Here is a 14730-nt window from a genome sequence, read left to right as displayed (position 1 = left end):
GAGAGAGAGAGAGAGAGAGAGAGAGAGAGAGAGAGAGAGAGAGAGAGAGAGAGAGAGAGAACGCAGAGCGAGAGACTCTGATACGGGACAGTTTGGACTAGAGCCTTATGGACGGACGCGCGAACTCTATTTTTAGTCTCGAGAGGAATGACAGTCCCTCTTCAGTGTATACGAGGAGCTATTGATAGGTCGCGGGCTTCGTTGCGAGAAGCGGACAGACACGTCGCGTGAATCACACGAGACGTCGTTTCTTTACCTAAAGTCATACCGGGGACTGGTGTGTCTACCGTTACGCGCTTCGCTTCTGTACAGTTACGTTCTAGACGATTTCGCGTTCTAGCCGCGAAATTCAGACGCCGAGAGCCACGGTAATATATTAAGCGATACTCCGGCGTATAGTTAACCTTTGGAGGGGTGAATCTCGCAATCAGTCTCCGCTGAAACACCTCTTAAACTCGAGTTACCACGGTTAAACAAAAATACGTGTCGATTATTTTTTATTACCGTTCTACGAGCCTACAAAATTGTTTGTAAATTGGAACTCGAACCTTCGCGCCCATTCCTTGACATTTCTCGTATTTCGCAACCGTATCGGGGAATAAATATCGAAGAACGAAAGAGCGCCTCTCTACGTTGGCTAATATATTCCCATGCAGCGGCACGGATCAAAAGTTTCTCTCGTTTTTTTTTTTTTCAATGGGAATACATGAAAGCGTCCCACACGCGAGACCCCACGCACGAATCGACGCTGACTTCCGGCCCGAACACGTTCCCCGCTTCTATCATTATTTCTACAATAGTGTCAAAATAATGAATGGCTACCCCGATCAGAAAACCGTGGGTGGATGAATCACGCTAGGCCTCGGTTCGTGAATAGCGGGACGCTTCTTAATCGAGACGATCGTTCCGACTCGACGGAAACATTCCCATGGTATCGTGTTCCAGAGACTCGGGGTGAGTGCATCTATCTAGACGAAAATTCAGATTAGAAAAAATTATTCGTTTGTAACTGTAGTTTAAACGAATGCTGACAATTGTCATTTTGGTACATTAAAGCACCTCGACTAAAGGTCCTCGACCTGATCTGTATCGCAATGTATCGAAACGCATAACCCAACGTAAACCGTCGCGACCCATCATGGACACGTTTGCGATACCGTTTTCTCTGCGTGCGTAAATATTCCAACAACTATGTTATTGCTCGATCGTTTTCGACAGGAAAGTACGTTTTATACCTACGACTAATAAAGTAGTCGAATAGTCAAAATCCTAATTAAAAGGGCGCGACGTGATGGGTGACGAAAACACGTAAGACAATACACGCAGGCGTGTTTATATGTATACTATACGGCAGCGGTATAGGCAATCTCAGAAGCGGACGCCAGTCTGTCTCGGACCAGGAATGGGATTAGAAAGCACGTCAAGTCTCCGTGGGTCACGTCACCCAGATCGAGATTTCGTCCGTGCTTTGCGTGTTACGTCGAGGCTACAGCGCTCTCCAAAGGGCAATGCCATCTCCGCGACCTTCTCGGAAGTAACGATCCAGGAAACCGTCCGACGTTGATCGGATCATAATGTACAGGGTGTCCCGAGTAAAGAGTTACCAGCTGTTTTCTCTAGAAACTAATAAAAATCGCGCTTTAGCGTTTCCAGAGATAAATGGTACGAGGAAGGAGGAGCATGTCCTTATCGAACTATATGTATAGAATTTAGTCAAATCGATCTTTTCCTTTAAATAAGAAGAAAACAGCTCGCGCGAAACACAACTTTATATAAAACGTACTTTACACGACGAGCGTCGAGTAAAAGGTAATCCATCTCTTTGTTCGGAAGTCGTTTCAAGATCAAATTAATCGTTTAAACGGACGTCACAATTTTTTGTTAACACAGCTGAACCTCGTTACAACGAGCATAAATATGGCGAGATACCGTCTGTAACGTGCAAGAAACTGTAATGACTTTAATTTATGCGTATTACTACGCGGTATTGTACGCTTGGCGATTACCGTAGAAATTCTGACAAGTTGAAGAAATACGTATCAAAGAGAAATCGTTAAACGTAATCCTACCTTAACTGAGAATGGGAAACATTATTCCGAGAAGCGGGTTCGTGGAAAGAGAAGTTTAGGAACTACTGACCTACACGAATAGTCGGCGTGAATTCCGTAAAAGTCACGTCAGGTCGGATCGGGCTACATATGTAGAAAGGTAGCCGGCGCGCGGTCCGTTGCGAGCCTCGCCACAAGTCGGGGTTAGAGGTCACAAACACAGACAGACCAGCGTCAACTCGCGCGCGCGTACACACAAAGGCACACGAGAATGCGTGTGGGGCACACCCACTTTAATACGTACCGGAATGCATTCGCATTTGATGCAGTACATGACTCCGAAGGGCGGGCCCAAATCCGCGAACCAGGTGGAGCCCAGTTCCCGTATCTGCTTGCCGAACGTGCATTCTGCAACAAACAGGCAGTTCCAATTGATCCATGAATTCTGAAAATGTCCAAATATTCATCCAATTCTTACTATTCACGTTCCGTCGATAAGATTCCTTACAAAATTACAATTATATACGAAAAAATATCATCGAATTGTTGGTAGCTCAGCCACGAGGAGCTTCCGAGTGCAACGGGTTAACATTAAAGCATTCCTTAAATTTTACTCGGTTTTATCAAATTATGGATTTCGAGGAGTCCTGTACCGTTAAATTACGATTTCATCTCGGCTCGGCTCGGCTCGGCTCGGCTCGGCTCGGCTCGGCTCGGCTCGGCTCGGCTCGGCTCGGCTCGGCTCGGCTCCGCTCGGCTCGGCTCGGCTCGGCTCGGCTCCGCTCGGCTCGGCTCGGCTCGGCTCGGCTCGGCTCGGCTCGGCTCGGCTCGGCTCGGCTCGGCTCGGCTCGGCTCGGCTCGGCTTGGCTGTCCAAACACCGAAAGGCGTCCACAGACTCCTCGAATGCATAGATCGAATACAAAAGTAGAGAAAACGGATTTTTTCACGTGCTAAGTTGTACGCGGACCAGTAACTAATTACGCGATTTCGTTTCTGGAGAAATTTCTTGGCAATTAGGCGATGCACGAACCTCGTTACACGCGGAATAACGCAGCCGGTATTTCAACGGAGAGGGGAATATCGCGTTTAAGGCTTCGGGAACGCAAAGAGCTAAAGATAAAATACAAGAGACTGCAATGCGTCGAAAAAAAGTCTGTCGGCCGCGTTATTTTCGGCGTCGCGACACGATACTTTATTTTTACGCGGAAAAGGAAAGGACACGCGTCGCGTGACGCAGTCATACACGGCCTAATCGTCTGTTTCTTCTTTTCCTCTTTTGCTATTTTTCTTTTCGTTTCTTAGCGGAAGAAGGTAAGACGAAGACGATGTCACTTTTAAAACGAACCAACGGCCTTGCCGAGACCAGCGCGCGCTCTGTTTTCCTTCCTACAGCCAGTTCGCGCTTCCTCTCCGCTCCATTGGCGACCGTGGTCATTGCTTTCTTCTTTTGCCCCGTCTCATCGTCGTCTCGGCGATTTTTAAGCGGCAACGCTTTGTTTGTTCGCGCGCCGATGATTCAGAATCCAGCGATTAAATGCTTCGAGCCGGAGAGAGTCGTTTCATTCATTTCGCGGGGTTTCACTTTTATTCCGTTCATGGACGTCGAGGGATCGCACGTGCGTTTCACGTATAGCGTATACGAACGAAATGGAAAGCTGTCTTCTCCAACGGAGGACGCTTCTACCTCTAAATAAAGAAAATATGTTACTCGAAATTTTTGTATCCAAAAAAGAATCTCGTCTGTGTTCGTTCTTTCGGGATTGTACACTTTCGACTGGGCCGTTTGCTTTGGCTGTGCACCCGAGAGAGAGAGAGAGAGAGAGAGAGAGAGAGAGAGAGAGAGAGAGAGACCAGGAAAGACACGGCAAGGCTCGTTGAGCGAGGTCGTTGCACCGTGTTTGCTAAGTCGTTCTAAGCACGGAGTCGGTCCTAAGCAACCCAGGAGCACGAGAGGAGGAGGGTTTCGACACGCCATCGCATCGCAAATATGCGAGTCGAACGGCACTGTACGTTGTCGTATCGGATCTTTAATCATTTCTCGCCAAATTTCACGCTACCGACGCGCTACGTGACTGATTCGTTTCCTAATGTATGAATAGTTATCGACATTCCTAGATTTGCAACCAGCGGATAGTTTTTTTTTTTTTAAGAAGGGAGGAGGATAACAGAAAACGCGATGCCGACAAATTCGACAAATTTTATCGGCTTACTAGATTCCCTAAGTCCGGTTAACACAAGATTCGCCGACGTGACTTATAAATTAACCGCGTATCGGGGCGAAAGCCCACCGAGTGAATTAGTTCCGACAGTGAGGAATCGAAATGGATGGAAAGCTCGAGGGGTCCGTTGGCGCGTCGGCATGCACGGCTCGATATGCGCTTTGTCGGCCCGATCTAACATTCTCCTAATATACCTTCTCTTCTCTTTCATAGCTCGCGCTCAATCGCCCTTTCTCGGGCATTCTTTCTCGAGAATTCTTGCACGATATATCTAGAAATGTGTCAATGCCAAGCGTGCGAAAATTATTCTCCAACGAACGAAGAATTTCACTTTTCAAATCCAAACTTCGCTATCCCCTCATCACAGCAACGTAATTTATTTAAACGCATTCTAAAATAGAGATTGCATGTTTGAAAAAAAATATCCATTTTAAATTCGTCCCTTGGCCCTTGTTTACGTTAAATACTACAACGGCGACAAGCAACGCACCGTCTTACGAGTACCCGGTACCCGATATCCATTAAGAAGAATAAATAGTAGTCCACCGGCCAAACCGAGAGGAACGGTATGTAACAGCAATACAGCATAGCCGTCGAATCCCGCTAAACGTTTAATCTATTATTGGAAGGATGAGAATAGGACGCCGTAGTCGACGCGTTGTGGAGTATAGAGTGGCCAGTGCTAATTTGGCCCATATACCAACGTTTCATAGACCGTTGACTCCGGGTGGTGTAACATATGAACTGTGAAATCTTGCACGCTTTATCTCGAACCGCGGTCTATCGTGTCTAGGCAGGTTTATAGTCGAATTGGTCGAACACGCGAGATAGAAACTCGATAGTAGCTCACAGTCAAAATTGGCCGCATGCTGATTTTAGAATTACGATATACATAGTGTACTCTAACATTCAATGCCAGTGGTGCAACTAGCAAGGGGGCAGGGGGACGGATTCCGACTCCTGTTCGAATTATAATACATTTATAGAATTCTCAAATAACGAACAAATTCTAGTAGTCTAGAATTTTGATCGAGTAGCTCGAGCCTTAGTATCGATGAGCAGTAAAACCGGAAAAAGAAACGCGCAATTGTTCTCCCATTGACGCTTTCGTACCGTTCGTCACGCATTACACGTAATGCGATTAACGATCCCGGTTAAGCGACGTCGAGAGCGTTCACGCAAATTACCAAACGTTTGCATAAATGGATTAGCATAAATTAAACACAATGGAAGAGCATCGGGGACAAGGTAGGCTCGTGGTGAATTGACCGCGATTTGCATAAGCGGTGGAAGTGCCGCGTTCCTTCCTTCTGTTCGCAGAAAGATCCTAGGAAATAAAGAAACTCGTCACGCTCGAGCCACCTAACGATTCCAACAAAATTGCGACGAAGAAATAAGTCAAGAGCGAAACGTCGAAATCTTGAAACATATAAACACTTGTAACATTCAGCCCCATTCTATTCGACTTTCGATCCATCGCAACGTTTTCAATGCTCGGTCAACTCTGGTCGTCGTGTAATAGATCAGTCGCAAAAAAACAAATAGCCTCGAGCGTCTCGACTAGCCACATCCGTCTAGAAACGTAACGTACACCATTCGCAACGAAAACAGACTTCTCGACGTTGCACACTCGAGTCGCGAGTTTCGAGAGGATCGCAAAAACGAGAGACGATTTGGCCGACGACAACGACAGTCGCGGCGACGTACATGTTTGATCTGCACACGCATATCTCGGTTTCGTCGAACGTACAATCGTCCCTGTTCGTACGTGACAGAAGAAGATTTGGAACGCGATCGCGTAAAATTTAAATTACTTAATACTCGATCACGACTACGAGATATACAGAATCGAGTATTTCCAGTGTCGACGGAACACTGTTTCCGTCACTATTCTCAGATACGGCAGTCGTTCTAGGATAACATGGAACGCGGGTTTCTAAGTCGGGAGTTCGATGAACCGCGATGAATCCTCGTCGTAGTCCGTTTAGGAAAAATACAACAGGATAGACCACTGTTAATCCTAAAATATCCGAGCCGTCGAGCGTTGACTCGTCCGCGTCCGTCCGATAGGGGATTGGACGTTTGCTCGCCGCCATTGCACTACCGTGTAATGGCGGCGCGTTACTTCTGCAATGCTTGTCCGAAAAATCATACCGAATGTATTTCAAATAGAAGATCGCGGAGAAACTTTATGACCTTGCTTCGCTCTCCAGGTGATCGGAATAAATACCCGATGCTTGGAGCATTTATTTGGAAAATACGTTGCAGGAGGAATGTTGGCAAAGAAACCGTGACAACCATTTTCGATACGGGCAAAGTAAAAAAGGACGCAACCTGAATTCCCGAGAAAAAATTGGCTTCGGCTTTATTTTTATCCCTAATTCAATAAAGTGGACAAATATATATGCGGCAAAGACGTTGTACAAGTTGTAGAAATGATCTTGGCAAGAGGTCCACAATAATTTCTGTTCCGTTTCCTTTTTTTCTCTTGCGCGCGAACTTCGGTTGGTCCGCGAGGTGTAACGTCGGCCGAGTTATTAATTTCGTCCGCTACCAGGTTACATAAATTCGCGTTGCTTCTCTCGCAGGAACGCAACAACCACGGAGATATCCGGTGGCGTACGACGAACATCGTGTTTTCGTGTACGAATTTGTAACCAACAGATATTCCCTAGTGTCGTTTCTATCGCGATTCCATCCTTCTTTTTCCTAGTTTTGTTACAATTTCTCGATCTTTTCCGATCGTTCTGTTCATCGAAACCGACTTCTCCATCCGTGGACAACGCTTCTCCGTATCGAGATGAAATAATCGCGTCGAGTAGTCGGTGTATCATCATGTCACGTGACATGAGACCGTATACGATGCTAAAGGTGATGTGAAACTCGAGACGGAGGACGAGCAACAGCACGAGAACGAGAGATGAAGAACGGGAGCGATAAAGAGATACCGTGGACGGACGAACGGTTGGAAAAAGACGAAGGCCAAGGGTGAGAGGGAAAGGAGACGTCGCACCACCGACAAAATAGAAGGAGCCACAGGAAGGAAGCCTAACCCGTGAGATTCATGGAAAAGAAGCGAGACGGAGGAAAGGTGGAAAAAACGAGAGAAGAAAGTGGCGTGTGTTAGCCGTTCACTCACCCGGGTATCGCGAGCTACTTCTCGCCTCTTTTTCACTCGTCGAGAGGAATATTATTTATTTTAGAGAGCGAGGACACCCTCGTGGCTCTGTCGCGAAACTACGAGAAAGGAGGAAAGGTGATTCGAGAGTAATCTATATTAATATTGCACAGAGGTAATAAAAAGAAATTTAAAAAATTTTTTAATTATGATCAAACTACGCGCATATGGTATTTGAATCCTGAAAAGTTAGCTAGAGAAAATAGGTACGGAACACGATGGTAAACAACTTTGAGGCTGAATTCTAATACGCTACCACTTCGAATAGCAATTTCTCCGTAGCGACGCCGCGTTTATTATCATCGCCAATTGCCTATATACGAGGATCGCGTTATCATCGGCTCGATTACGATTCGTGAACATATATTTTACCTTCGGCCCATTTTACAGAACATCGGACGGGAGAATCGCGTGCAGGTCGGAGGCGGCCGAGTACTCGACTTTAAATCCTCTGAATATTAATGCCGATCGAGGCTCCGAGAAATACATATTCGGTTCAGGTACACGTAGGTGTACACCTACGTGAAACCTGTAGCCGCGAGAGCAGGTATGGCCGCGAAACGTCGCCAATTATACAGGGTGATTCTCCCGCCACAAACACCAAATTTATCATTTTTTCATTCCTTCTTCTAATTCAAAGACCATATACAAATAGGAAACACGGCAAAAATGGCAAAATTACCAAGAAAAGTTTCGAATCTTCGGCGACGGAATCTGTACGTATACGTTGAAACACTCTTCCGCAGATTCCACGATTACCTCGGATGTTAACGTTGTAATGGATTTTCGAGAAAGTTTAACGAATGTTCACAGATCTGAACGCGTACATTCGGCTCCGTAAATCGTGACCATTAACTTTTTTACATCCTGTAGATAGCTGAGACACGGCGTGAGACGTCGAAGAAATCGCGAGAAGTGTCGCCTACGTGTCTGCCCACTTGCAGACACGACGCCCGTGCAACCTATGAGAAAGTGGCCCGAGGATCGGACCGGAAGATGAAGATAGCGGCCTCATCTTCGTCGGGACGCATGCTTCACGGCCAGAGTGCCATTGCGTAAGGACGATGTCGACGCAACTGGTTCGCCGTCGATCGTCTCTTTGCCTCTTCGTTTTCTTTCCTACTCGCTTTATTTTTCCTCTTTTCTTCTTCTCTCTCTCTTTTTTTTTCTCTTCGGCCACTCGTGCATTTATTTTTCTTTCCTTTTATTTCTTTAACGCCGAGTAGTCGCGAAGACGCCGTGTAACTTTGCATTTTATTTTCGTCCAAGCTCGCGACTTCGCCCACAAGAAACTACTGTCCGCTGGCTACGGCAGTTTCGCCTTTTTCTTCGTTACCGTCTTCTTTGGTTACTTTTTGTTTTTTCCGCGACGACGCGACGGCTGTCGCCGAGGTTCAGCGTCCACGAGTTTATTATGATCTATCGAACGAAGAGGATCCGCTCAACCAGAGCGAGACGAGATCGCCATTATCGGATCATTACTCTTCGGCTTCTACGGTTAACCTTTCCACCGCTGAATTAATCGGTGGTAAGCAAGCCACGAGCTGGTGGTCGATTAATTTCGTGATTTATTCGTTGGTAATTATACTCGTAGGCAAACGTATGGAAAGATGTACGAGGTAAACAATTTTACACGGATTTAAATCTGAGCGAGAGGTGCTTAACGGAAGTCTCGTCTAGAAAAGTATCACGTAGGAGGGATATACGCCCTCGAGACTTGTGCGTCTCCTTCGGAGCGCGTGGCCAGGGTTACGTACAAATTACGATGACGCCGCCCACGTGGAAGACGTCCATCAAACGCAGGTAGTCGAGTTTCGGAAATTACTCCGAGTACAAACACAGGCTGACACCTACGTTCGCGCTTGATTCTGGTAATTTTGTCTAATCGTTGGAGGATATTACGAAACTTTAATGATCCAACGGGAATGAAATTAAAATGTACGCCTCCGGATTAAAAAGCCGTAGATACACCGGAAATCGGGATGAGTCAGAGCGTGGTCACTGTTCTTTTCGTAATCCTACCGTTTTTTATTATTGCGTCATTACGAATTTCACGCGTCTGCGCGGATCCCAATGGGAGCCATTGTCGCGGTTGGTCAGTTTAACTGTATCGTCGGCCCAGCGGATAAATTTATTCCGAGTCGGTAGAAACCACCGGCTCTAAATCGGCACCGCCGTTCCCGCTGAACAAAGCGGCATTGTTACACGAGCGGCAGTAAACCAACGCGCGTCTGTCAAGCTGCAACACGCCTTGTTCCGCCAGATGCAATTCGGAAGATATGGAAATGCTTTCTTGGGGCGCGTCGACGCAGGTTTGCGCTCAATTTCGTGGACCAGAATTGGCTAAACGTTAGCCACGTATCCGTTAAAATCTGGTTAATCGTATAGAGTCCGTCTTACAAGTATTCGTACGCTGTCTGTCTATTAAAGAAGTCTAAATTAAACGATAGGTTCGATGTTTCGAAATAAATGTTTCGTTGTAAATACGCACATAACGAGCGTATGAATATTTATAGGGATGACCGCGTATCGATTAACCGAGGAAGGTATCGGATTTGATTCTCACAGTGGTATCGTAGTCAACTCGATCGCTATGACGCGACGGCCAGTTACTTGGAAACGTATTCAGCTGTCATCTCGAGAAGGTGAAGATCGATCGATGAAGAGGTGTCGCGGTCACAAAGTCAAAAGAACCGGGTGCAAGCGCCTGGAACAAGCAGGTCGTCGAGACGTTGATGCACCCCTTAATCATCGTCGAAGCAAGAAGCGAACAAGAAAAGATATATTGCTAGTCGATGGTAACAGGTCCACGAACCTCCCCTCCCCTCTTTCGTGAAGAACGGGAATGTTAATGCGCATCAAGAGTAATGACAAATGGCGCGATTTTACAAGCGGCGCGCGAAGAAATATATTAACCGTCGTTCTACAGACGTAAAAGAAACGTCTCTCGACTAGAAATACGACTCGAGTGCCGGATAATGGTGGATTCGATGCGGATAACTCGAACAATTGTTTCTAATAAATGAATGCGGATTTTATACATCGAAAAGAAGTTTTCAATACGGAAAATCGAAAAGCACCCCTGGTGATTAGAGTCGAGTCAGAAGTGGAAAGTGGTATAGGAAAGAAAACGAAACGAAGGCAATGGCAGGCAGACTAAGCTGATCGTACGGCTGTCGTCGAGGCGGTAACTGGCGATACAATGCCGAGTGCCGAGCGCTATATATATAGGTGGCCCTGAGTGTGCAAAAATCACCCTACAAAAATCTGGATCAAGGGGCCATTCACCAACTACGCCAAGCATCGCGTTGCGTCTGGTGCACTTGGTCCATGCAGAACGAACGTCGCCTTCGTCGGCGTCATCGGCGTCGTCACCGGTTGCCCCTGACGTTTATATACATGGTCTTCCATATAAAACATTCGATAATAGTTCGTTCGGCACGAATGGATTTAGCCCTCGAAACTTTTGGTCGAAACGTTCGATAGTTTGATACATGGAACAGTTTTCTCTGTTCGTTTCTCGTAACACGGCTCAAAACGCGAATTACATCTTGCCTCCCTTTCCAAAATCACCGTTTACAGAGTAACCAGAACGAAAACGAGCACGCTGTCGATGCTGTCGCCCAGCCGCCACTTGCCAAGCATTCGAGAGTTACGCTAAGGCGATCGTTAACGCTGACTTGGCAGATTTTCGTTGTATGTACTCGGATCGAGCAGACTTCGAGGCTCGAGGAGTTGGTTCGCGTGGGCTGTATTCGAGGATTTGCATGGCTGTAGGTGTGGCTCGTCCAGTACGGTTCGTGTTTTCCGTTTATTTTTTTACCCCATCCCTCGCTTTCTAAATAACGTACTCGAAACTCGCGTTACGCTTAAACAAAATGCTCCTTTTATTAAACTAGTTGCCTCGACGATCGCACGGGCCCCGATACCAATGGCCATTTTCAGACTGTTTCTTCTTTTTGCAGTTACGGAGGTTCTACAAGCCGAGATGGTCACCCGAGACCCTAGTCCGGTCCAGCAGCCGTGCAAACTGAATTTAAAAAGAATCCTACATGGAAAGCGGAGCGGTGCTACTGGAAAGTAGCAAGATTCCAGTCCCCCGAGCGAGTCAAATCCGACAACACGTTACATTAAACATCGACCGAGGTAAATAATTGAAATTCGCGCGACCGTTGGCGCCAGAAACCTCGTTGGAGATCGGACGACGCGATAAGTCAGACTCCGGGACCCGTGCGCGCCGACAGAAAAATCTTGATGTCCGTACAAGCGTTGCCTCCGAAAATGGCCAAACCTCGCCGAGAGAAAAGGGACAGGTTCGCTGTTACACTTCCTTACACGCGTAATTATGACCGTATTTGTCGTCGGTCTCGATCACCGCAGACCATTGCTGCGACCAACTCATCCCCTGTCCCTCCACCCCTTTAGTCTGTTTTATTCTCCTTGGTTCCTTTCTAGCAATGTTTCCCTCCAATCTTGACCGGTTTACAATTACACCTATCTCCGATCGTAAGAAAATAGTACGAATAACTGTACGAAGATCGCTTTCATTTTTTCCCCTATCGACTATTCGAATAGTCGTCGCAAGAAGTTAATGCCCACCGCCAGTGTATACCGCGCGACACCGCGTTATCGGGATCCCCTTGGTCCGAACCAGCTGCGAGCGGTCTACCATTATTTCTTTTCCTCGACAACGCTCGCTATTAATGGCCCTTACCCACCGCAACGTTGATTCGCCGCGCCGAGGTAAAAAAAATTAATGTCCGTTTATTATCCGTTTTGTAAAGAGTCGAGCAACCGTAGATTGCATAATTGTACGTTACGCGAATAATTACGATTCTCGTTGGTACGGTCGTTGAATATGTAACGACGAGTCGCACGGTGATTGAATAAATCGTCGCTATGTATATCGAACGCGGTTGATCGCGCGTGTCGCTTGTCGTGTCCACCTCTTGCACGAACATTTTCTATCCCGCACCGGTGTGGAAGCGATCCGATGTACCACCACCCACGCCCGACCGTAGCCAATCGGCTGGGTATACCATATGTACATACGACACGAGCCACGCGTGTACGTAACGCACGATATCCGGCGTTGATCGCGTACGTAGACCAGTGCCTCTCATTCCAGCTGGACGTTACTCGAATAATTTCGAATAAATCCTCGTCTAAAGATAGGGCTGAGCAAGTTTATCGGTACCGTGGTGCGAATACGTTGGATTGTTATTATAATAACGCGGAGGCGCGCGGACCCTTTTAAAAGCTTGACAAACGCGTTCTTTCCGCCCGCAGCCGCATGCTCGACGGAACTGGAACTGAATGCGATATATTTAGACAACGTAAACTCTTCCCGTCTGTGTCGTATAAAATATATTTTATAAGCGGACACGCATCAACCGAGAGAACGTCGAATCGGCGACTGCGAAATTCTTCGAACGCCGTTTTACGTTCGACTACGTTGTTTCTTCGTTTTCCTGAAAAAAATCAAAAACATATTCTCGTGAATATTCGCGATGGCTTGCCTCGATAAATAAAATTCTGTCCCTCTCTGAGGTCGCATTTCCCAAAAACCTTATCGGTTATCATCGTGGGTCGTTCGCAGGGAAATAGTTTCGCGGCGCGACGCGCGGCATTCGTAAACCCCTCTCCCTCCCCACTCTTTTTTTGTCAACCCCTCCTCCTCGGCATGGCCAAGCACAAATGCCGAGGGGACATACGTTAGCGTCAGTCCAAGTATTCCAGAACAGAGCATCGGCGTCTACAGCCCCACCAACATTTATCCATCGGTCCCACAAAACGTGTCTCCGGGTGCGTGCATTATATGTATATGAAAGGTGCTCGTATATACATAGCGCGCACTCCGCGTGGTAGGGGTAGTGCAGTGGCCCGTGCCGCCTGAAATACACGGACAACCGACTCTCTGGCACTCGACTCCATTCTGAGTGTGCCAGCACACCGACCATCTCCTTTCCTCCGCCTCCCTTCGTCAACGAAAACCATCGCAACCAACGGAATACCCCCCCTCGTGCGACCATTTGCTCTTCAAACGCGACGCGTCGTCGTCTCTTGTCCCTCTATGCCAAACGGATATCTTAGCGAGCTTTTTGCGCGAGTGTCCCGTGGTCAGGAATGATCAAAGCTTACTCGAAATAAAACGAACCCGGTACACAGATTTCATCGCAATCCGTATCCAAGAATAAGGAGTCTAACGAGTATACGTATCGTGGTCGTACAACTTTCTTCAGAAGAAATAGTTTGCTCGACTATACATTAATCGTATAGAAAAACAATTCGAATAAGGCGTTCCGGAGACGCATCCCAAGTGTCAGCGGCGCCGAAAGAGTAAAACGAACTTGCAGCGAATGGTTACAAACGGCTGACGCACTTGTCATTCCAACGCGCGAAACTTGGACTTAATAGCAGTGGAAGACTTACGATCTTTCAACGCGCGAACCGCCCGTGACAGTCCAAAGCGAGAAACAATGGCTGCTCACACGCGAAGCACCGTTTTTCAGTTCCTCGATTTTGTAAACCCTCGAGCTTTGGCGATGCGGAACAAAATATTCGCGGGTTTAGCATTGTATTTCTCTTTTGGAATTTTATAAAAAACAAAGTGAAAATATGTACGCGTTCGCGAGTCTGGATTCTCCGAACAAATAATACAAATATTATGCAACCGTTATGTCCCCGATTGCATCTCGACCTTTCCGACCCACGTTGAAGCTCCTCGCGGATAGGAATTCTAATTTAAGGCCACGCGTCACGAAACGGTCTCTTGGGGTCCTGATTCAATTGCTCCATTAAATCGCGTGTCTCTGGGCCCGGCAAAAATGTTAACTCGCCGCTGGATTCGGTCATTCACGCGACGGGTCACGGCGAGGCTCTCAAAGGAGTCGTCGCGCGGCGGGAAATAGAGAAGTCAGAGGCTGCTCGGGCTCCCCCAGATGCGCGAAGCGGGACGCCGACTCGGAATTCCTCATAATTTCTTCTCCGTTGGGGACGCGAACTGGCCTCGTCAGTCATCGCGCTTTAAAGTCACTGTTATAACCCGTCAGGCACGCGGTCCCCTCGTTTCACCGACTTTACGGACCGAATGCTGGACCGCTACATCGCTCCGCGAACCATCATTTCTGATACACACTGGAATTAACGAATCTTGGTGTTTTCCTTTAAACGATGCCCCAAAATTTCATTTCGTCCCGATCTCGCGAAGGTATCGTCTGCGTCACTGGATGCGTGAGGTCGGTCAGTAAAAATACCAGCTATATTATCGAGTGACTCAGGAAT

General features: G+C 47.2%; 1 protein-coding gene across 2 annotated transcripts in view; it reads right to left on the bottom strand.

Moving 5' to 3' along the window:
* LOC128884804 (dorsal-ventral patterning protein Sog) overlaps nucleotides 1-14730 on the bottom strand; it is a 54521-nt gene that overhangs the window by 17736 nt on the left and 22055 nt on the right. For both annotated transcript variants that reach the window (XM_054138441.1, XM_054138442.1), the window contains exon 3: nucleotides 2353-2456. In XM_054138441.1, coding sequence (XP_053994416.1) covers nucleotides 2353-2456 — 104 coding nt within the window. The remainder of the gene's footprint in view (nucleotides 1-2352; nucleotides 2457-14730) is intronic.

The sequence above is a fragment of the Hylaeus volcanicus genome, chromosome 2, assembly GCF_026283585.1.
Source record: "Hylaeus volcanicus isolate JK05 chromosome 2, UHH_iyHylVolc1.0_haploid, whole genome shotgun sequence".
NCBI lineage: Eukaryota > Metazoa > Arthropoda > Insecta > Hymenoptera > Colletidae > Hylaeus > Hylaeus volcanicus.
The sequence above is the reverse complement of the archived record's forward strand: the minus strand, read 5'-3'. Positions and strand labels throughout refer to the sequence as shown.